The sequence below is a fragment of the Neofelis nebulosa genome, chromosome 16, assembly GCF_028018385.1.
Source record: "Neofelis nebulosa isolate mNeoNeb1 chromosome 16, mNeoNeb1.pri, whole genome shotgun sequence".
Classification (NCBI taxonomy): Eukaryota; Metazoa; Chordata; class Mammalia; order Carnivora; family Felidae; genus Neofelis; species Neofelis nebulosa.
Window position 1 is genome coordinate 214,760 of NC_080797.1, and position 24,131 is coordinate 238,890.

General features: G+C 50.5%; 1 protein-coding gene across 4 annotated transcripts in view; it reads right to left on the reverse strand.

The window, feature by feature from the left end:
* ZZEF1 (zinc finger ZZ-type and EF-hand domain containing 1) overlaps nucleotides 1–24,131 on the reverse strand; it is a 103,875-nt gene that overhangs the window by 7,508 nt on the left and 72,236 nt on the right. For all 4 annotated transcript variants that reach the window (XM_058705695.1, XM_058705693.1, XM_058705694.1 and 1 more), the window contains exons 37-52: nucleotides 23,239–23,399; nucleotides 20,548–20,680; nucleotides 19,074–19,213; nucleotides 18,268–18,545; nucleotides 17,443–17,617; nucleotides 16,779–16,911; nucleotides 12,152–12,345; nucleotides 10,360–10,479; nucleotides 8,601–8,792; nucleotides 7,731–7,831; nucleotides 6,486–6,621; nucleotides 6,024–6,383; nucleotides 4,029–4,172; nucleotides 3,375–3,543; nucleotides 2,658–2,756; nucleotides 2,096–2,261 (exon numbers count right to left, since the gene is read on the reverse strand). In XM_058705695.1, the coding sequence (XP_058561678.1) occupies nucleotides 2,096–2,261; nucleotides 2,658–2,756; nucleotides 3,375–3,543; nucleotides 4,029–4,172; nucleotides 6,024–6,383; nucleotides 6,486–6,621; nucleotides 7,731–7,831; nucleotides 8,601–8,792; nucleotides 10,360–10,479; nucleotides 12,152–12,345; nucleotides 16,779–16,911; nucleotides 17,443–17,617; nucleotides 18,268–18,545; nucleotides 19,074–19,213; nucleotides 20,548–20,680; nucleotides 23,239–23,399 (2,701 nt within the window). The remainder of the gene's footprint in view (nucleotides 1–2,095; nucleotides 2,262–2,657; nucleotides 2,757–3,374; nucleotides 3,544–4,028; nucleotides 4,173–6,023; nucleotides 6,384–6,485; nucleotides 6,622–7,730; nucleotides 7,832–8,600; nucleotides 8,793–10,359; nucleotides 10,480–12,151; nucleotides 12,346–16,778; nucleotides 16,912–17,442; nucleotides 17,618–18,267; nucleotides 18,546–19,073; nucleotides 19,214–20,547; nucleotides 20,681–23,238; nucleotides 23,400–24,131) is intronic.

Genomic DNA, 24,131 nt, shown 5'->3' on the forward strand with positions numbered 1-24,131 from the left:
GAGCTATGGCGATCAACACAGTATGGTATTGGAATAAAAGAAGACACAAAGATCGATGAACAGAACAGAGAGCCAAGAAATAAACCCACACGTAGACACCCAATTAATTGACAAAGACGCCAAGAATACGCAACGAGGAAAGGACAGTCAGTCACCTCAACAAATGTGTCGGGAAAACCTGACACAAGCCGCATGCAAAAGCATGAGACTGCATCCCTCTCTCACACTATGCACAAAAATTAACTCAAAATAGATTAAAGACTTGAATGTAAGACTACCAACTATAAAACTCCTACAAGAACACATACAGGTAAACTCCTTGCCATTGGAGTGGACACCAAAAGCAAGAATAAACGAGTGGAAGGAACGACATCAAAACAAAAGGCTTCTGCACAGTAAAGAGGACCATCAACAAATGAAAAGGCATCCACGGAATGGGGGAAAACAGTGGTAAATCACACATCCGGTAAGGACTTAATACCCAAAATACACAATGAACTCATGCAGCTCCATTTCAGAAAACCCCACATAACCCAACTAAAAATGGTCAAAGGACCTGAACAGATATTTTCCTAAAGAAGACACCCATACGGCTAACATGAAAAGATGCTCAACATCACTCAGCGTCGGGGAATTCAAGTCAAAACCACACTGTCACCTCACATGCGTTAGGGTGGCTAGTATCCAAAAGACGGGAGGTAACAGGTGCCAGCGAGGATGTGGAGAAAGGGGAGCCCTCGTGCACTGCTGGTGGGAACGCAAACTGGTGCAGCCACTGTGGACACAGTATGGAGCTTTCTCGAGTAATTCAAAACAGAACCACAGTATGATCCAGTAATCCTACTACTGGGTTTATATCGAAAGGAAATGCAGTTGTTACCTCAAAACAATACCTGCACTCGAATGTTCATTGCACCGTTATTCACAACGGTCAAGGCATGGAAACAAGCTAAGCGTCCTATCGATGGAGGAGTGGAGAAAGCAAATGTGGTGCATATATACACAGCGGAACATGTGCAAGAAGGAAAAGTCATGAGAAAGAAGGAAGACCTGGAGGGCATTGTGCCGAGTGAAATAAGCCAGAGAAAGACAAACCCTGGATGACCTCACTCACATGTGGAAACCAAAACCGCACAAAGAAACAGTCAAACTCATAGACACAGAGGTACTTGCTGGAGGCCGTGGGTGTGGGAAACAGAGAGGCTGGTCAAAGGGACAAGCTTTCAGCTGTAAGACAAGTAAGGTCTGAGGATCTAATGAACGACACGGTGACTACAGGTGATGACGGCGTACCATGCTGGATCGTAGAGAGGCGCGCGTAACTGCTGTCACACACAACAGAGGTAACATGAGGTGCTCGGTGTGTTTAGTAACTTGATGGGGGCCCTTGTACAACGCGGACACACAAGAAATCCCCTCTAGCCTGTAAATATGTTACAACTTTGTCAATTACACCTCACCGAAGCTGGGAAAAAAAAGAGAAACAAACCAATTCTAAGATGTATATAGATATGCAGAGTCAAAGATAGACAAGACAGCCTGGAAGCTGAAGAGCAAAGGATTTATACGACTAGATACGCGAATTCATTAGAAAGCAACGATAGTTAAGACAGCGTGGTACTGGCACCAGGACCATGAAGAGCATTGGAGCAGCAGAGACCAGACACAGACGCATCTGTACAGACACCTCCTTTGTGAGCAACAGGGTGCTGGAGTGAGGTGAGGGACAAGGTGGTCTTTGGGGTCAGGTGGAGACTCACATTCGAATAATTAACCCTGACCGCCTGCACTTCACGTCCTGCGCAGACGTCATTCCGCGTGGAGCGTACAGCCAGGAGTGAAAGAAAAAATAACAAAAGCTTCTAGAACACAGGAAGCACCTTCACCACCCCAAGGTGGAGTGAGGCGGAAACCGCCTAAACAGGACAACAAAAGCACTACCATAAAACATGATTGATGAACGGCAAGATGTCAAAATTAGAAACTTCTTTTCATCAGATTCCAGTACAGAGAAACGGCAAGCCAGAGTGGGAGGAGATATTCACAGTTGTCCACAAACTCCCTGCGAAGGACTCACATACGGAGAGCGGCTCACCTGTGGGTGCAGCAGCGGACGATCCTCAGAAGCAGGTGAATGGCTTTCAATCGCTGATGGCCAGTCTGGCGACAAGCCACACCCACCAGCCATTCCCAAATCTGGGCCAGTGGGAGGTGGGGCACGACTCTTTCTTCTGACAACATCTGCTTCAAAATCTCGAACCCTGGCCCACAACCACAAAACACCGATATTTTAATGATTAGCTCTTGTATTTACTGTGGTATTATTAACTCTTATGTTTAACAAATACGAGGAGATAACTACGGTTAAATTTTGCCTTTCATAAAAGCAACATAGGACCAACTTTTCAGCTCCTCCCTTTCGCAAACCGCCCTGCAAATTCCAAGAGAAGACGGGTCTTTTGTAGGTGCCCACAGGTGCTCTCCTACCCGTCCATGCAAGAGGACAGCCAACCACCACAGCACACCACGGCGGCCGTGTGCTAGTATTAAAGTACCTGCTTTGACTGTAACAAAGATCCGTGACATAATGGCACCTACCCCTCCCCCGAGCGTCCCCGGCAGGGACATCCTACACACAGAAAGACCAGGGCACACACCTGTCTGGAATCGCCCGAGGTGCCCAGCCGTCACAGTGAATTTGTAGCCCCACTCCGTGTTGCTCATGTCAGAGGTGAAGCGATAATACAGAGTATCTCCTGGGTCACACAAGAACCAGAAACAGGTCAGGACACCACAGCAACAGAGAATGGCGACAGACTAAGCCCCATGTGACATCCCTCCACGTCCCTTCTCTCGCTATTGAGTTTGTTTGTTTGTTTGTTTGTTTGTTTGTCTTTGAGAGACAGAGTATGAGCAGGAGAGGGGCACAGAGAGAGGGAGACACAGAATCGGAAGCAAGCTCCAGGCTCCGAGCTGTCGGCACAGAGCCCGACGCGGGGCTTGAGTCCATGAACTGTGAGATCATGACCCGAACTGAAGTCGGACATCTAACCGACCGAGCCACCCGGGCGCTCCTCATTATTGAGTTTAAATACTTCATGGTATGGGGCGCCTGGGTGGCGCAGTCGGTTAAGCGTCCGACTTCAGCCAGGTCACGATCTCGCGGTCTGTGAGTTCGAGCCCCGCGTCGGGCTCTGGGCTGATGGCTCGGAGCCCGGAGCCTGTTTCCGATTCTGTGTCTCCCTCTCTCTCTGCCCCTCCCCCGTTCATGCTCTGTCTCTCTCTGTCCCAAAAATAAAAAAAATAAAAAAAAACACACAAAAAAAACGTTAAATACTTCATGGTAAGAGTCCGTATGACCAAGTATTTATTACCTGGAAGCTCAAAATCCTTCCATTTCTGCTGAGACCCACTGAAAGTGTGTCGATCCTGCTGGAAGTCACTGCTGCTGGACATGGCCAGCTCGTCACAGCCCTCCTCTGTGCTGCACTGCGCGTCGAATTTGATTGAGAGGTAGATCGCACCAGGGATGTGGACCTTATCCTGGGGAGGGGACAGAAAGACACCTCTGTCACTCCTGAGGGCTTGCCTCCTGCCACATCCTGCAAATGTGAGAGGGTTAAATGTCAGCCCTGCCCTCCCTGGCCCTCGGTCTGGCGGGACAGGAACATGCACACGTGAATTAAACCGAAGGACAGGGGTCTCCGAGGTGTGGCCACGTCATCGAGATGGTGCAGTGAGGGCTGAACCCAGGCCCACACTCAGATGCCAAGGATTCCCTGCAAGGAGCTAGCTGCAGGGAAACTGAACCCCCACCCCCCACCCCAGGCCTGGGCGCCCACTTTACCCATTAAAACCAGGTCACCAGGAAAAAAGACTGGGTGGTAAAGACTCCCTGGCTTTGGGACCAAGGAGGCCCTCTCTTGGCTGGGGCTTGGCAGGGGTGGGGGGCGGGGAGCCGCTCGGGGCATTGGCGAGCTTCTCAGCACCCCTCGCGGGTCCTGCCAGCCACACGTCTTGGAGCGTACCTCAAAGTTGGTGTTATTGTTATACGGGTGTTTGGACTCCCTCACTTGCACTTCCATCCCAGGCTCCTCCATGAACTGGCAGGCAGCCAGGGCCATGGTCCCCAGCATGCTCCCTCGGCAGCCCTGGAGTACCTTCCGCAGGATCTGGCGGGACACGAAGCAGCGAGCGTCAGGGCCCGCCGGTGGCAGGAAGGAGGAGGAGCCCAGTTCAACCCAAGGCCTGTCCAGAGGGGCTGGCATCACCACAGAGGCTGACCTCACCAGCCGCCTCTCACGGCAGGGGGTGGGGAGAGGGGGGACTTCCTGTACACTGGGATGCTGGTTTTCCTTCTGGAAAACACCACTTCTGGGAGCTCTGAGAGAGCCAGCAGAACCTATCAGGGGTGTCCCGGGCCCTGAAGAGTCCTGAGACCAGCAGGGGAAGGATGCGGACAGACAATTACAGCACAACAGGCCACATGCCGAGGGGGTGAGGGACTGGGGGCTCCTCGGGGCGAGGGTGGGGAAGGCCACGTTCCCCTCTGCCACTCGCAGATGAGAGGTGCGGCTACAGCAGAGCCGCCAAGCACCTCCAAGGCTGTGTGGCTGGGGCCAGATCCAGGACTTACAGACTGGTGGTGTCTTTGACAGGCAAATTAAGGAGAAGAGGATGAACTCACATCCTGAGGAGTCCTCGCGTGGGGCGGGCATGTGTGTGGGTGAGGGTACATGATGTATGTGGGCGCCAAGGGGACAGGGAAGAAGAAGGCGGCAGTAAATGTGACTCAAGAGTTGTGCACTTGGAATCTGGTAAGGGAGTGACAAAACCATCCCGTTCGGCTGGAGGTGGTGCCCACAGCTCCCGCCACCCAGGCCAGGCCAGCTCTGCGACGAGGCTCCTCACGTATGTGCACCCTGGGAAGCCTTGCTACCCTAATATGCACCCTGGGAAGCTTTGCTACCCCAACACTACTCTCGAGACAAAGCTGAAGATTTGACTTAAGAATAAACACAAAACCAGGGGTGCTGGGCGGGGGGGCTCCAGTGGTTAAGTGCCTGACTTCGTTCAGCTCGGGTCACAATCTCACGGTTCGTGGGTTCAAGCCCCACGTCGGGCTCTGTGCCAACAGCTCGGAGCCCGGAGCCTGCTTCGGAGTCTGTGTCTCCCTCTCTCTCTGCCCCTCCCCTGCTCATGCTTTGTCTCTCTCTCTCTGTCTCTCTCTCTCTCTTAAAAGTCAATGAACATTAAAAAGAAAGAAAAAAAAGAAAGAAAGAAAAGAATGGGGTGCCTGGGTGGCTCAGTCGGTTAAGCATCTGGCTCTTGGTTTTGGTTCAGATCATGATCTCACAGTTCGTGAGTTCCAGCCCCACGTCGGGCTCTTTGTTGACAGCTCCAAGCCCGGAGCCTGCTTCAGATTGTGTCTCCGTCTCTCTCTGCCCCTCCCCTGCTCATGCTCTCTTTCTCAAAAATGGATAAACATAAAAAAAATCAAATCAATTCAAATCAAAGAATAAGAACAGAACCAGAGGCCTGGAAACTAAGAACCAGAGTGTGGGGTGAGGGTGCAGACCCCACACCTGCCCCCCAGAGGCCGGGGGCCTCGGACAGGTCCCTGGCTGCACTTCCTCACGACAGAACTCTCGCTGGTTACACTGCAGCAGGTGCAAGCGTCCCGGGGCCGATGTTCCAGGAACAAGACACAAACCACCCCGGAGGCGTCCTGTACCACGGAACACACCGGGGGCTGTAATTCCCCCTGTCCTCTGGACCTGGCGCCCCGAGAAGAGATGGGCCGGGGCGCGTGCGGAGTCAGGCTCCACGGGATCGGCGGGCCGAGCGCTCTCTGCACACCACGTCTGCCAAGGCTGTGACCTCCGCTCTGGGCCGGGACTTGGGAGAGCGCAGCCATGCCCACGGCCAGCCTCCGCTGCATCCGGAGGAAGCATGTTCAAACGTGGGGGCGCAGAGGAGGCGCAATGAGGGCGAGGACCCAGCCTGACCTAGTAAACAATCACCTTCTCCCACTGATGCTTTTCTTCCAGCTGCATGAACATATCCAAAATGTAGGTCATGTGGGCCGGGCCGCTCAGCTCCAGGGTCTCCTCGCTCACGGGCACGTGCCCAGGCCACTCAGCGAGCAAGGACGCCAGCACGTGGCGGGCGTACAGGACAGCCGTGGCCTCATTCACGCGGAAAAGGTACTCGCGGACGGCCCTCCTGCTCTTGCAGCCCAACTCCTTGTGCAGGAGGGCAGCACTCTTGCTCCGGCGCTGCTGGGCATAGCTCTGCTGCAGTTCGCCCTCCGTGCTGGAGATCAGCTTCTGGGTCACGGGGTTGGACTCGGCAGTGGCCTGGTCACAGCGTGCGGGCCGCGACTGCAAACCCAAAGACCACTGTTACGGCAGCCGGCCCCTCCCAACTGGCTGGGGTGCGGGGCCAGGGGCCGACCTTTCGTCTCCAAGGTGGAGGCAACGTACCAGACACGGTAAGATCATCATGTCTGTGTCCACGGCCTTGGCGCTCTGCTCGTCCAGTCTCAAACTCCTACTGGGCTGCCACCTCTGAGCCAGGGTCCGGATCCTTTCGTCCGTGGTGAGCTCATCCCCATCAAACCTGCGGAGAAGGGGCACGAGGATGGGCACAAGAGGTACCGAAAGGGAAGAGTTCAGCCTGTAGTGGAACTTGTCAGGGACACTGACGGGAGGTGTCTTCCTGGGACTCTGCAATTACATCATCACACCCCCGAGTCTGCGACACCAGTTCACCGCGCTCATTCACTCATGCACGCAGACGTGCACGTACACGCTTGCGGCAGAGAATGCAAGGCGTCCCTCAGGATCCACGCTCCCTGGAGCCTACGAACAAAGTTCCCCAACGCTGTAGCAAGATACACAGCCCCCCAGCCGGCGATGTGGTGCCCAGCCCCTCCCGCAGCTAGATGCGGCGGTGCAGCCGGGCTCGCGCCCACGGGAGGCCAGCGAGGTAACGCGGGCCGCTTCAAGAGTCCACACCCCAGCGGCCAGGGTGAGGACGCGCTCCTCTCTCTACGATTCCCCCTCCCCCGGGCCGGAACAGAGGCGGCACGCACGGGTGAGCCATCTGGTGGCACAGGGCCACTCCAAGGAGCAGAGCTGCCCACCCACCCTGGACAGTCCACGAGAGGAAAAACAAACTCTATCTTCCTTGACCCGGTATTTCTGGGTCTCTTAGTTCCAGCAGTGCCCTGCTTCGTTTCACAAGGGACTCGAGGCGGTACGTAAGAAATACGTACGGGAAAACAGAAATACGGGATGAAAACGCAGAAGTTAAGTTAGAACAGGAAGTCGAAACCAGGATATGAGGGACAGAGGGGGAGATCAGCTGCACACACATGTGGGAGTTGGGCCCAAGAACCAGCCCTGAACTTCCCGGCAAGAGAAAGGGAACACTGTAAATTCTATGAGAATCCTTGGGGGAACGCCATGGAAATAATGTGCCGCGGTGAACAAGCAAACGACACTCTGGCTAGAGGGCCCTGCTTTGCGCTGTTTGCCCCAGGACGACGTAGGAAAGGAACCTTGGCGTCGGCGTCAACTGGCACCCCCGCGAGGGACACGACCGCCGCTCAGATGACGCGGGCGTGCGGCAGTCAGCTCTCACATCGCTCACGAAGAACCACGGGCCAGCTCCACGTCGTGGCCTCCCGGGAGTCTTTACCCACGTGTTGCTGGCAGGGTCCTCACCTCTTCTGAACCTCCAGGAAGAAAGAATCGGTCCTCTTCATCTGCAGCTCGTATATGGCCCGGAGAACGTGCAGAGGGGCATTGAGGGCGTCGTGCGCCATCTGCAGAGGAAGAGAGACAACTTAAAAGTGCTTCCTCACATCGCGGATCACCTGAACGCCAAAGGGACAAAATAACTCTTTCTAGAATTGCCACAGGTTATGATTTAAGAATATTGCGTGGTCACTTAAAGCAAACAAAATTATAAACTCTAAACCATGGACCGTGGAACCTGCTATTATAAATTCAAAGGAAAACATAAAGCGTGGAAACGCCAAAAGAAATCCCAGGCCCCCAAATGCAGTGCTAACGGTTGAGAGCTGCCATCGCCACCGCATGGCTGCTGGCTTCTCTCCAGCCGCCTCACACCCCCGTCTGACCGCTGGCACCGGAAGTCCAAGGCTATACTTCCTTTTGGTTTCCGAGAAAACTAAACTTGCTTTCCTGACCTCCAGCCCATATCCGTGTGCTCTTCCTGCGGCCACTGATCCGAGGAAGAGCGCCTCCCCAGGGACTGTGAGAGCGCGCGTCTCAGAAGCCACGGGGAGACACAATGGACGGGCTGCAGACTATGAGCATGACTGCACATGCGTATTTCACGGGAGAGAAGATCTAAAGCTTTTAGACTCAAAAGGCTTAAGGACTACTGTGCTAAGGGCTTCTCCATCCTTCCGGATCGATTCTACACAATTCCAACTGAGTCTTCAGGAAGTGATCTCCCAGCATGTCAGACAGAGGCATTTTCGCACAGAGGCAAAAACGAGGTGCAAGCCAAAAGGAATCCATCCTGTGGAGTCCCTCCACTGTCCACACCACGGCCCCAGAACTCACCAAGAAACATATTCTGGTGGGCTCATCCAGGCTTTCCAAAGGATCTAGCTTCCTCTGCTCCGGCTCTCCAGGGCTGCTGACCACGCCTTCTGCATCCTCCCCTTGATCCCCTCGCTCTTCCGGTTCGAGGCCCGTGTGCTCGACCAAGGTGTGGATCTCCTTCTTTGAGGAGTACAGCATGATGGACAAAATCTATGGGCAGAAAACCAGGCAGGGCGGTGGTGTGGGGGGTTCAGTGGGTGGGAATGTCACACATATCTTTAACCCTCAAAGGGTGGAAAACATCTGACCTCCTTAAAAGATGTACGGATTCACAAAAAGAATGTGAAACGAGTAAAAAAAGAAAAACATGAAAACGTGTTCAGTTGTACCTGTAATCAAAGAAATGCTAATAACTAAAACTACGAGGGACCTTTGTGTTTATTAACTTTGCTGCTAACGATGCAGATTGGTATTTGGAACTCATTTTGCTGAATGGTAAAGAGCTATAAAAACATCTACTGCCTTTAACCCAGCCAATAACTCGCCTTAGGAATAACATAAAATGTGCAAGAAGTTACACTTATGTTATGGTCAATGAGGCTGGAACCTGCCTTCGTGTTTCACTTATAGCCATTAAACATGGAAAACTGTCTAGTGACCAAGGGAGTGGCCACTGCACGCACACCCTGCATTCGAGGCTGTACACGTAACACGGATGCAGAAGAAAACAACTAGGGAAACCAATCTGACAATAAATTTCATGTTAAAAAATATATTAAAGAAAGAATTAAAAAAAAAGAAAACAACTAGAATAAGGACATACATAAAATATTAACAGGAGCTGTGTGTGTGAGGTGAAATTTGAAAGTTTTTCTTCCTTTCCTATAGTTCGAATTTTCTGCAATGTGGTTCTATCATTTGAAGAATAAGAAAATTCTAGGGGCGCCTGGGTGGCTCAGTTGGTTAAGCCTCCGACTGCAGCTCAGGTCATGATCTCACAGTTCGTAAGTTCGAGCCCCGCATCGGGCTCTGTGCTGACGGCTCAGAGCCTGGAGCCTACTTCCGATTGTCCGTCTCCCCCACTCTCTCTCTCTCAAAAATAAATAAACATTAAAAAAATTTTTTTTAATTTAAAATGTTTCCTCAGATTGAGAGCCCAGATGCTTTCCAGATTATCCCCATTACTATGCTTTGGCACATTTTCCTGCAACCGAAGCAAACCCTCTCGTGGGACCTGAGAGCTGTGTCCTCATGCTCAGGCCTGTGTGATGGAGACGGGTGGCTGACCAGCTCCCACACAGCAGCAGCTCGTCTTGGACCTGAAGCAGTTGGTCCAGAAACTCCACAGAGAACCACAGTAATTCCACTAAGAAACACCTAAGGCCTACAAGGAATAGTAATCAGATGAAAATCATTGACTAAATCCTACATAAAATAAACATAACCAAGGACAAACTCAGAAACTGATTTTAGCTCAAAGGGGCTTTAAAGGGAAATAACGATCCAAGGAAACACTTTATCGCCACGATAAAGGGCCAACCGCATGTTTCCATAGAATACTTCTCCAGTGTTCTCTGAACAGACATCAAACTCGTCCTCCCTGACACGGAGGGCAGGTGTCACAGTCCCTGTTTCCAACAGGGACACAAACGGAAGACGTGGTCCAACCACTGTACAGAATGAGCACGCGCTGGGCTAGCCCCGTATTCACTCGCGGGTGGGCAGCCTGCACCTGCACCAGGTGGCGGTGGTGGCGGGAGGCACGCCCACCCCTTACCTCTAGATCCCGGAGGAGCCACGTTTTACTGAAACCAGTTCCTTTGCTGCACTTTTTCACCAGCAGCTTCAGCAAATCCGTCTGAAGGAAGGTCGCATGGGTCTCTTCGAAACCGTGAGCCTGCCACACAGAAGGGGTGACCTGCAGCTGGTGTGGGGAGGGGACCGCCTATCTCAGAGCCCGCCGTGTCAGGAAGATTCCAGAATCGGCAGGAAGGATGAGACTCTGAACCTCAGCCCTAACCAGAGTCTGTCCGCTCTGTCCCCAGTGCGCCCTCCACAAGCACTTCTGAAGCCCAGGACACGCCGTGTGCCACGTCCCATGCTAAGGGCAGGGGCTTCACGGCCCTCTCCTGCGCTCTGCCTTCCCAAACCTTCCCAGCGTCTTCAGACGAAAATCGAAGTCCTGACCCGTGGCAGTCAGGGCGGACGGGGCACTGTGGACTCTCTGCCTGTTTCTCTGGTCTCGCTTCCCTCTCCGGCACGACCCTGAAGGCCTGGAGGCGCTGCTTCTGTTGACAACCACACCTGTTCCTGGGCCTGGCGTCTGCAGCTCCCCCTGCACACATCGCTCTGCCCAGACACCCTCTCTACCACCTCGAATTTCGCCTCCGCAGAAAGGCTTGCTCTGACTCGTGGTACTTTTCCTTGCAGGCTCCGTGTTGTCTGTCTTGCAGGCTGGGCTGTAAGCTCCACCTTTTCTCAAGTTCAGTGCTACATGGCTCTCGGTGCTCAACAATACTTGTGAAAACTGGGAATCAGAGACAGAAATGGTCTATGCCTTGGGGCACCTGGATGGCACAGTCGGTTAAGCGTCCAACTTCGGCTCAGGTCATGATCTCACAGTCTGTGAGTTCGAGCCCTATGTCGGGCGGGCTCTGTGCTGACAGCTCAGAGCCTGGAGCCTGCTTTGGATTCTGTGTCTCCCGCTCTCTGCCCCTCCCCACCTCCCAATGTCTCTGTCTCTCTCTCTCAAAAATAAATAAACATTAAAAAAAAAAAAAAAGAAATGGTCTTTGCCTTCAGGAAGTTTATTCTCTCTTTCAGACCGTGACAAATGCCGTGGAGTCAACAAACATCATGCATGGCCTCCGTCCCTCCCTACAAGCACTCAGGGCTGGGCTGCAGCTGGAAGCCCCTCAGTGCTGGCTCCCTGGGCTGCTGGGTCCTTCTGTGGTCCCCTGGGCAATTCTGCCAAAGTCCAGGCACTCACAAACTTTTAAAATGAAACTCTTCTTTCACGGCTATTTCTGTGGGGAGGTAGGGTCCTAAAAACGCTCCTTCCCCGTCAGGCCCCTCAGGTGGCAGAACAGAAGAACCACGTTCCCTACAAGTCAAGGCTTCTCATCTGTACCCCTGTTACCACCCAGGGGTAATATCCTCACATGTCTCCCTCCTTCCACCCCAAACACCAAGCCTATCACTCAAAGTCCCGTAGGATGCTGGTCCTCTCCCCTTCCTCTTGTCCTTTGATGGGCCGGAGGAGCTGTGGTTCAGAGGGAAGAGAGAAACGGTTTGGTCTAGTTTCTTCCCATCTTCAAAGGTTATGTGCTCATTAGGCAAATACCTGGTTCTGGGAAACAGTACTGAAAAAATACAAAGAACCAACTACGGGGAAAAACCTGTTTTTCCCTTCGAGTTATCCTTTTGCAAGACCCCATACATTCCTAAAAATAATCAAGATCCTAGGTTAACCATCTATCGAAATCAGATGGCATTTCCTTGATGTAAATGCCCCGCAGATGTTAAATCACAGCCAGACTCATTAGCAAATGGGAGAAGCTCACCATTACCTTCAGTGTCTTATACAGTCCTTTGAGGGCCAGGGACAGGACCCAAGTTGCCTCCACTGCCTCAGGACAATGGCTCTCCATGCTGGTTTGCAGGAGGTGACTGGCGATAAAGGCAAAGTGCTGGGAGTACTGGCTCAGCTGGGCCTGACAGTCGTTGCATTCCTGTCCTTTCTGGACCAGCTGGTAGTCCTTCACTGGAGGGTGATGTCAGGCAGGAAGACAAAAGGCACAAAAGTCTGGTCAGTGCTTCCTGCAGCAAGGTCTCTTCCCTAGTAACACACCTTTACTGAAGTAAGAGCAGCAGACCCCAGAACATAATCTCCCTGGCTTCAATTTAGCCGTCATAATTAAGGCTGGCTTGCAGGTGAGCACAAAAATGGCACTGGGCCACCTATCCATCGAGCAACTGGGAGAGACAATTTACATTCCTACTACTGTGCACACACAGGCTGTCTCCGAAAGTGCTAAAGGAACTTAATATAGTACACAGAAGGTACTTCCACTCCCAGACAAAACTAAGACAGGCTGAATCTACTCTCCTATCTTAAGCAACGAGAATGTAAAAAAAAAAAAAAAAAAAATCAGACAATGGTTTGCAAACACGAGGCAACAAGCAGTAAAGGACTATGATCCCTGATAGAAGAGACATAAACCAGGGGAGTCTTCCAACAGCCTGGCTTTCTGGAGACAATTTACAGGCTGCAGAACAGACGCTGGAAATCCAAGCAGAGTCCCGCAGTCTCAATGAACTGATGAGAAAGAGGTCAGAGTTCAGGAAAGTCAAGGTAGCTAGAATTTTGGGGGCAGAATATCATGAAGAGAGAGGCACAAAGACAGAGAGGGTATGGGAGACCTGTCTAGAAAAGCCACAGAAGCTTCCTCGTGAGTCTCTGGAAGTATGATCTGCGTGAAGTCGAGAGCAAACTTCCTAGATAGGAAACCACCCAGTTCTATGAAAGAACTACCAAAAAGCAGTAGGATGAACAATTCTTGGAGCTCACACAGACCTGGGAATATTGTGTCTTCCCACCAGTGAGAGTGGAAGTATCCTAGTTGGGGGTGTGGGGGTGGGGTGGGAACAATTATTTCAAGACATAATGATGAAAATTTTTCTGAATTTGATGGAAACTGTAAATCCACAGATCAAGGAGCTCATTAAATCCCCAGGCAGAAGAAACAAAAAAAATCATGTCAAGGCACATTATAATCAAAATGCTAAAAACCAGTGATTAAGAGAAAAATCGTAAAAGCGGCCCTAGAGAAAAGATATTTGAAGAGTAACAAAGAATTACCACAGACTTTGTGGCAAAAACTATGCAAGCCAGAAGTCGATGGATCAGCAACTACAAAGTATTAAAAAAAAATTCTCAGCCTAGAAATTTTTATGCAGCAAAATTATCTCTCAAGAATAAAGTCAAAACAAATATTTCTTTGGCTTGGTAGGACAAACCAAAACAAAAATTCTGTAGCAGCAGACCTGACGTTCAAGAAATGTTGTTTTCAGGCCAAAGAAAAATGATACCAGATAGATACCCAAACCTACACAAAGGAATGAACAGCACCGGAGATGGTAAATGCATATGTAAATAAATATAAAAGATATTATTTTCTCATTTTATTAACAACTTTTTTTAATGTTTATTTTTGAGAGAGAGAGAGAGAGAGAGAGAGAAAGGGCACGAGTGAGGGAGGAGCAGAGAGAGGGGGGACAGAGATCCAAAGCAGGCTCAGTGCTGACAGCAGGGAGCTCAATGGGGGGCTCGAACTCATGAACCGAACCATGAGATCATGACCTGAGCTCAAGTCAGACGCTTAACTGACTGAGCCACCCAGGTGCTGCAAGTAACCTATAACAAACTCTGGAATAACCAGTGAAAAAATTAAGAGATAGTTAAAAGCCAATTCTGAAAATAAGATGGAGTCATTAAGAAACAAAAACAAAAACAAAACCCTCAATCCAAAATAAGGCAGAGAAGTGGGGGAAAAAAAGGAACAACAAATGAGACAAACGTAAAACAATCAAGAAAATAGTAGATTTAAACTCAATCATCTTGATAACTACATTAAATGTAAATCATCTAAACATCTCAATTAAAAAGCAGAGATTGTCAGAGTGTATTAAAAAGAAAATTCTACTACATGCTATCTACATACATGCTACCTACTACATGCTACCTACAAGAAATCCACTAAAGACACAGGCAGGTTAAGTGAGAGGATGGGACATACACACCATGCAAATGTTTTGAATAAAACAAAAGCTAGAGAGGTTACATCAACATTAAAGTCAATTTCTGAACAAGGAATATTAGAGATGAAAAGGGGACATTTCATGGGGCACCTGGGTGGCTTAGCCAGTTAAGCTTCTAACTTTGGCTCCATGGCTCGTGGGTTCGAGCCCCACATCGGGCTCTGTGCTGACAGCTCAGAGCCTGGAGCCTGCTTCAGCTTCTGTGTCTCCCTCTCTCTCTGCCCCTCTCTTGCTCACACTCTGTCTCTCTCCCCTTCAAAAATAAGATAAACATTAAAAAATTTTTCAAAAAAAGGGACATTTCGTACTGAATTGAGAAACAGACATATACACAATTACAGTTGGAGACCTTAACATTCCTCTCAGTAATCATTAGAACAGACAGAAATTCAGTAAGAGCATGGAAGGCTTGAACAACATTATCAACTAACTTCACTTAAAAAAGACATCTACAGAACAGCATAGGTTTCTCTTCAAGTGCACATGGAACCTGATTCAAAACAGATCAAATTCAGGACCGTAAAACAAGTTTCAATAATCTTAACAGGACTGAAATAATTCAAAGTATGTTCACTGATGCCAAGAGAATTAAACTTGAAATCAATACCAAAGATTTCTGGAATATCCCCCAAATATTTGTAAATTCAACAATAAGTGCTGAAACAATCCATAAATAAACACTCATAAGATAAATAGAAAATATTCTATTGTAATGGCCTGAATGAAAATAATATAAATTATATAAAAAACTATGGGTGCAGCTAACGCTATACCTAGAGGAAAATTCATAGCATTTACAATGCTGCTACCAAAAAATAACAAAAATTTCTAATCAGTGATTTAGGCTTCCACCCTAAGAAATTAGAGAAAGAAAAAAAAAAAAATTAGAGCAAGAAAAAAAAGTAGCAATTTAAACCCGAAGCAAGAAGAAGTAGGAAATTAATAATGACAAAGACAGAAATCAATGAAGCAGAAAACAGAAAAATAATGACAAAAAAATCAACGAAACCAAAAGTTAGTCCTTTGCAAAGATCCAATAACACTGATCAAGCTCTGATGAGACACTCTAGGAAACAAACAAGAGAAGACACAAATTATCAAAATCAGGAGAGAGAGAAGTCAGCTGTGCCAGATGAAGGGCAATTAGAGACCTCAATTTATTCCCTAGATAAATGGAGAGGTATACAGTACTCATGGGTCATGTTAAGATGTCAGTTCTCCCCAAACGGATATGCAGATTCAGCGGTTATTTAAGAGAAACGAACAAGTTGAATCTAGAATTTATACAGAAAGGCAAAGGAACTACACTACCCGGAGCAATGCTGACAAAAGAATAACAAAGCCGGAGGACCTGATTTTGAGGCTTAGCATAAATCTACAATAGTCATGAGAATGCCGGATACATAGATTAATGGAATAAGACAGAACCGATAAATGGACACACACACGTGGGTCAACTAATCTTCAACAAAGGTGTCAGAATAATTCAATGGAAAGAAGTCTGTTAAACAAATGGTCCTAAAACAACTGGATGTTGATATGCAAAAAAGAAAAACAAAGGAGAAAGAACGAGAACCTTGACCTTTACCTCACACCACACACAAAAGCACAGCCAGGGCCTGATGCTGAAGCTGAATGAGAAAGCATATTACTTCAGAAGCAGAACTGGGCACACAGTGGTTACAATAGTCCAGAGTTCGTAGGCTGTTTAGGGTTCGGCAAACTAAGTCAAAGGTGACTCGTGATACACTTCCACTCTTCTACTGATGGAGCAAAATGGAAAGCGACCTGAATGTCAACATACTTATTCAAAGTTATTTCACACTCATTTAGACATCTGACTCCACAATCTATTTAAATTACCCACTAGAAAAGCAAGAACACTGGCAAATGGAAAAATTACAGGTTCAGAACCTAAACGTGTCCCACCAAAAGCACAGAGCCATATCTACAAAATAACAGCATGGCAAGGGCCTTCAAATTTACCCTAATTTGGGGCGCCTGGGTGGTTCAGTCAGTTAAGTGCCTGACTCGATTCCGGCTCAGGTCATGACCTCACAGTTTCGTGAGTTCGAGCCCCGTGTCAGCTCTGCACTCCAATCATGCAGAGCCTGCTTAGGATTCTCTCTCTCTCTGCTTCTCCCCTACTTGCATTCTCTGTCTCTCTCAAATAAAATCAACAGACTTAAAAATTTTTTTACCCTAACTCAACCACATCTCTTCAGAGATGAAGAAAAAGAAGCTCAGAGACTCACAACTTGTTTTTTAAAAAAAACATATGCAAGGGTAAGAACCAAGGTATCTCTACGAATTTCAGAGTATGCAGAGGTTGGACAACTTCCTTTCATTCTTAGAAAAAGCAATTACGCTTGGCACCTGTTTTCCTCTTCCGGGTTTTGACATCGACGACGACAGCCCTGTTCTTCTCAGTGAAGTGCTTCAGGATGATCACGTCATGGGGCTCACTGGCATTATCCACATACACACAGCGAGTTCCCACACAGAGGACCTAGAGCAGGACAGAGACCAAGAGGCAACTCAGAAGCACACGGAGACAGGAACAGGCCCATAGCCCAACACCAGCCCCGTCCCCGCCTCCCTGCTGGTGCCCCCGACGCCAGCAAGTCCTCAAGGACGGGCTCTCCTACGTCCAGGGCCCGGCACAGAAGTGGTTTACATGCTTGCTGGAGGAAGTCACGTTTCACAGTCCCCTTTGTCCCAACCAACTGCAAGCCGTGAGGATCAGAAAGATCAAGGTCAGTGCCCACCCAAGAGACAGCTACCCTGAGGTTCTCTGTAACTTCACCGATGAGTTACCTGCTAGTAGTCAAAGCCAGCTACTGGCTAACAAAAGAGTCAAATGCCTAACCTGTTAAAAACGCAGTAGAACGGACCATCCCATAATCTTGAAAACCCAGCAATCCTGTACATGCAAATCATCTACCTGAAGGGAGGAAACCCCCCAAGACACGTGCCGCAGAGACCCTGCCGTGCGGGCGGAGGGTGGGAAGACGTGGCCCAGCCTCCAAAGACGGCGTACCTGGGGGATGCCAACCAGCACAAGCAGGGTGAAGATGTTGGTGTGCTTCAGCCGGAACGGCAGCTGCTTGATGCAGTGGTCCGTGAAGGTGGCGATGACGTCGCGCCACAGCGGGGCACCGCTGAGGGACCGCAGGATCTCCGCCATGGAGCAGGCCCAGTCCAAGCCCACCCGGCTGGAAGGCGAGAGCTCCGTTAGGTGGTGCAGGCTCTGAAGTCAACTCAGCAGAGCTCACGACACTCCGCGGCGGGTGCAGCCGCCTGCCCGAGAGCCACTCGCCCGTTGGTTTAAGCGACCCGAACGACCCCTCTGTTACCTACGCGCTCAGCCTACGGCCACGTTTAAAAAAAACTCCGCACAAACAGTCACACGTCCAAGCGCACTTGTGCACTCACGTTCACACACAGAAAAAAAGAGCTCAGAAGGAAATCTATTGAATCAGTGCCAGGTGCATTAAGATGGTGCGGCTGGGGTGATTTTTTTTCTCCTTTTCTGTTTTCCAAATTTGGAATTGTGACTGTCACTTTTACAGTAAAAACTGACCTATGTGCTTCAACCTCCAAGCCCACACTCACTGCTGCCAGGGAAAAACAACCAGAATGTATATATCATCAGAAAGTTGAATCAGCGGACAGCGGCCCGACCACACAGCTGCTTTAATGTGGGTTTTGAGGACAATTTGAATGTCAGGTGACACTATTTCCAATCAAACCAATTTTATTCTCACAAGAGATGCCTGGACAACAGCACACGGGAGTGAATCGAGGGCCGGACCACGGACTTAAGGAAATGGACGGCAAGGTGGGACAGGGTGCGGGGGGCTACCTGTCCAGACACACGGCTCCCAGGCTGAAGAGCAGGTGGGTGGTCTTCCAGCCATCTGGCACGACGGAACTGTCCCCCGCCGCAAACAAGGTGTGCTTGGCGGAGAGGACCTTCACCACGGCAGCATCCACCTCTGCTGGTAAAAGGCGGGTGATTAACTGGCCGAGAAGACCCAGCGTGAGGTGGTAGGTTTCGTTCAGGTGGCCTGCGTTCGAGATGACAACCTGAAACATGAGTGGGAGGGCACGCTCCAGGTCTATCACGGGGACCGCGGGGTCCTGCCAAGAGAAGGAGAAACACCTACTCAACACAGAGCCCGTGTAACCTCATCAACTGCACACTGTACCCCTCACGTCCTAGGTACACCCGGCTAGCACACAGGGGCCGTGCGGTATCTTTCCTCAACAGCTACGCACAATCAGGCGAGAAAAGACATTCTCGGGTATCATCTTTTTTCTTTTTTTTTTAAGTTTATTTATTTATTTTGAGAGAGAGAGAGCACGAGAGCACCAGCGGGGGAAGGGCAGAGAGAGAAGGGGACAGAAGATCCAAAGAGGGCTCTGTGCTGACAGCAGTTAACCTGACGCGTGGGGCTGGAACTCATGAACCGTGAGATCACGAGCCCAGCCAAAGTCGGACGCTTAACTGACTGAGCCACCAGATGCCCCTTCAGGTATCGTCTTACAATCCCACTTCGAACTTACTATGCTACTCTCAGGGACACACAGATGACTGCTACTAACAGGTGGTCTCTCCCACAAAACTACCACCCCTCTTCCAGAAAAGAAAGTACCACTGTCTCTTACCAACTTTAAGGGAGGTAACATGGCTGCCAGCAATCCCAAAATCCTCTTCTGGGAACACTCAGCAAACACCTGCTCCGGGCTGGGAGTAACTGCCTTTTCCTCGATGGGCTTCTGAGAGGACACGACTGAAGTGTCAGCATCTGAGTTGTAAAACATCAAACTTTCAGGTCTTGCCAGGTTCTGTGCACGTACAAGCAGCAAGTAAGCTGCCGCACTGTCCCTGAGCCGAAAGAGAACAGAACTTGGACTTTGCTGAACACGTCCTGCTCCAGGGGGCCCCCCCGACTGCCCTACTAAAACACAGGGCACCCAGCCTCTGCAGTCGCCGTTCCCCTGACCCTGCTAGTCTGTGCTCATGCTAACTGGTTACCTTTCAACAAACCAAATCGCTGGTATTTATTATGTGTTCCCTTCTAGATTTTTACTGTCCTTCAGTGATGTGTCACAAGTACCTAGAAATGTCTCTCGAGCATAGCAGGTGCCCAGAGGACGCTTGATGGATAAATACTCTGTATGTGGACCGGGACGTTGGCACTTGTGCAGACCAAAGAGGGCCTGGGCCAATGAGGAGTGTCAGCCGGCTGCACCGTGAAGACGCCCATCGGCCCCTGCTGAGGGCTGGCCCCACGGACGGGGCAGGATGCCCGGTGCCTCCTGCCTCCTACCTCCATCACGGAGCAGGCTAGGGAGACACACGCTGCCTCCATCACGGAGCAGGCTAGGGAGACACACGCTGCCCTCCCCCCCACCCCGCCCGGGCCGCCCCGACGAGGAGGCTCTGCAGCCCACAGCACGCACCTCCGTCTCTGGGCTCATCAATCTTCTGGGAACGCAGCTCCGACCCTGTTGCTGCCAGCCCCGGGCAGTCGGCCAAGGCCCTCCTCAGTAGAGGACACAGCAACCCCTAGGGCTCTCCACCCACGCCCGTCTGCCGGCGGGACGCTCCCCTGCAGTCGCCTGGCGGCTCCCACTCTGGGGCCTGACCTGCTACTGTCCCGCCTGCCCTCCAAGTCTCTCCCCACAGCAGGTCCTAGCACGGCTGAGGTCCCTCGCAGCCTGACCTTTACAAGGCTTCCTGTGGATACGGTTGTTCCGGTTAGACACCGGTCGCCACCGCTCACACCTCTCTTCTGGACAGAGCCACGTCTCACTTCCAATTACAGTCACCGCACCGTGCTCGACACCCTCCCAGACCGCAAGCACCGTGGCAGGGACCTGCGTGTCTGTCTGACTTGGTCCCTGTCGCATCCCCACAGTCTAGCACAGGGCCTGGCACACGGAAGGCCCTCCGTAATTAGGGAATAACAAAGGAGGAAAGCAGGCAAAGTGTTAGCAGTACCATCCAATACAAAACGAGAAACCGTGCGCCCTTGGTTGCTAGCCAGTTTGAAACCGTGTGCAACAAGCAGCCGAGGGATGGGTCTGTGTGCATTTCAGGTAAAAGAGATCAAGGTCATGACCGAAGAATCTTCACCTGGAAGCCCTGCAGGTGAGTCTGAAACTTGAGTCTGGCGTGCGGGATCCTTCATCAAAGATGCACCTTCGTCCTCCTTACTCCTCTGCTTGCAGTCGAAAGGTCTGACCTTCTTGTGACCATCTCTCTTTCCCTGAAAACAAAACGCAAAGGAACGAAAGTTTCTTATAATAGAAGCTTACTCATTCGGGGTGCCTGGGCGGCTCAGAAGGTTGAGTGTCCGTCCGACTCTTGATTTCAGCTCAGGTCATGATCTCACGGTTGTGGGATTGATCCCCGTGTCGGGCTCTGTGCTGTGTGTGCAGCCTGCATGGGATCCTCTCTCTCTGTGTCTCCCTCTGCCCCTCCCCTGCTTCAAAAAATTCTTTTTTAAGTCTGCTCATTAATGTTGTAATACGACTCAATTTTTAAAATCACTAGCCAGTCTTTATGGACTGAAATACTTTTAAATTCCTTAATAAAATGTGCCTCATTTCTGACGATAAATCTGTGCTCTAATTAAGACAGCCATCACTGCAACCCATCCCCCAAACATCTCCCAAATGCCCTTGCATCAGAGCCCACAGTTCCATTAGCAATGGCCATAGTACAAACCTCGAGTACATTCTACTTAGCTTTTTTTGTAAGTTTATTTTTATGTATTTTGAGAGAGAGATAGAGAGCAAGTGTGTGTGTGGGCGGGGTGGTGGTCAGAGAGGGAAGAAGGCAGAATCCCAGACTCCACGCCGTCAGCCGAGTCTGACTCAAGCCTCAATCTCACAAACCGTGAGATCATGACCTGAGCTGAAGTCAAGAGTCGGATGCTTAACCATCCGAGCCACTCAGGTGCCCCCATCCTACTTAGCTTTTAGAAGCCACTTACAGAAAGTCCTTCTCTTGGGAAAAAGAAAAAAAGAAAGTGTCCTTCTAGAACACTGAGCTTACATTTCTGAAATTTTTATTTTGGCAAGGAGCCTTGTTAAGGGGGCTCTTGCTGGAGCCGCGAGGCTTTCCTGGGCTCAAGAGTCAGGCAGTGAGCTGCCTAGATCGGTAGGGTGACAGCCCTCGACCGGTGTTTCCTTAGGCCTTTTCCCCTGGGCCAGGGAAAGCCTCTAAGAAGAGCCTGAAACACCTTTCTGCAACAAAAATTAAGGAAGTGCTCAAAGAAAAAGACACATCGGAAGGATACAGAGGGCAGCAGGAAGGAGCTTCCACGGGCCAAACATGGGACAATCTGAGCATCAAGACGTGTAATGAAAAGTAATATATTTCATAGATTTTATTTTATTTAAATTTTTTTAAATGTTTATTATTTCAGAGAGAGAGAGACAGAGAGAGAGAGAGAGAGACAGAGAGCAAGCAGGGAAGGGGTAGAGAGAGAGAGAGGGAGACACAGAATCTGAAGCAGGCTCCAGGCTCCGAGCTGTCAGCCCAGAGCCCGACGCGGGGCTCGAACCCACAGACTGTGAGATCATGACGCGAGCCAAAGTCAGACGCCCAACCGACGGAGCCACCCAGGCGCCCCTAGATTTTATTTTTAAGTAAGCTCTACACCCAACGTGGGGCTTGAATATACAACCCTGAGATCAACAGTCACATGCTCTACGGACTGAGCTGGCTAGGTTCCCCCAAAATAACAGCGTTTAATCCACTGAATAAAAAAAATTCATCTAGGCCATTGTGATGCAAATAAAGGAACAGGAGGATCCACAGGGAGCAGAGAGCTCAAGGCAGCCTGTCCTGAGATGCTAGGAGCTCACAGGAAGACATAACTGCCCCGGGCTCAGGGTGGAGGCTATCCCTGCTGACAACGTCCTCTCTGCCCCACCACCATCTGTGGGTGGTTGACATGCTGCCCAGAGTTTTGTGGTCAGAAACGTCAGCACGTCAGACACTGGTCGGAAGCTTGTGTCGCCTGTCTTGTGCTGGCTCCCTGGCTGAGTGAAGCTGACAAAACTCTCAAGTTTTCACCAGCCATCTTTACTTTTGTCTTCCTCTAAAGGACAATGGGATCACGGTGAGCCACAACCATCAAACGGGGGACCCTTGAACTGGTGAGCATGACAGAGAGGACAGAAACATGAGCAGCTCCCGAGGCAAAGTCAAGGGCACTCCCGGCACCAGCTCAAGCTTCGGAGGCAGCATCACAGAAGGTATGCGGTGCTTTTCCACAAAACCATCCTTCGGATCGCAATCACTGGCTCCAAGTGAATCCAGAAAGCCTCTCCCTCTACTTAGACAGATGTATGCGAACCACTGTGTCTACCTGGCACACAGAGAGCACATCGTGTTCCCTGCCTGCGGGCCGACTGTGAACACCGCTTCCTATGCACAGGGCTCGCCACGGGCAGGAACAAGTCCCTTTCGGCGCGGAACCTTCCGGCCTCGGGACCCCGCCAGAGCAGGCGATAAGAGCCGTTAACACTGACACAGAATTTTCCAGCACTTTACACACATCAGCTCACTGTGTCACGTGTGGAAATGCTCAGAACAACCCTAGGAAGCAGGTATTACTGTTCTCACCCCGCTTCACAGACGAGAAAGTGGAGGACACGTGGTGGTAACGTGCCCAGGATCGGACAGGGCAGGGGCCGGAACCCGGGACACCTGGGTCAAGAGCGTCTGTGGCCTTAACCTCTCTGTTCTGCTCCCCACTCAGAATGGCTCCCCCTCTCGACCCGACATGGTGCACAGTGACGAACTGTGACGTACACTGTCGTGCGGAGAAGGGCCTGTGTGTGACGGGTCCTCAGCGACCCGGACCGCTCTCTCCTCCTCCGGTGTGTGGGCGGGCACAGCGACGGGCGGGGCCTGACTTGGAGGACTAGCGTCACCATCTGGCAGTACCCCGAGAAGAGCTAGGGCTTTCAGACCTACGAGGGGAACAAATAAGGGAATGGTTACACATTTTACAACAAGGGTTAATTCCCGCAGGCGCCAACAGTCACTGCTCCTCTACGGAAGTAGACGGCCGGGCTCTCCACAGAGCAAACCCGAGCACAAAGCTCTCCGGCACCCACACCTGACCTCAGGCACCAAAAGCCTCAACGGTGAAGAAGGCCTGTGCTTCACTAACAGCAGAAGACTGGAGACCCAACAGGACTGTCTACCCAGGAAACCACTGCCCCACACAACTAGATTTCTAAACTCCCACCGGCAAACAGGTAACAAGACGGCTCCAAAGCACTGGTGTTGCCCCCCTGCCACCCAACACAGGTCTGATGTCCTCAGCGTTTTCTAGAAGAGGGAGTCCCTTACTGTGAAAGGACCGGAACATGTCAGAAGTAACATTCACGCTATGTTCTCCTTAGCACTCCGCAGTCAAGTCAGAATCGTCTAGAGATTTTATGAGGCGAACGACTTTAATTACAAAGTGCTCTCATCCAGAACGCAGTCGCGTGAAGCGGATGTGTGCTCCGGGCTAAAAACTATTCCTTTGGCAAAGTTAAGTCTGGTAGATCCAAACACTGGCTACTTCATCCACAGACAGTACGAGTTTCAATTGGTAGGTTTTGTGTCTTTTTTTTTTTATTTCAACTTCGTGTAAATACTTTAGAGGAACTACGTGAGTTTTAATGTGACAATCTTCCTCAAATGCATGTGAG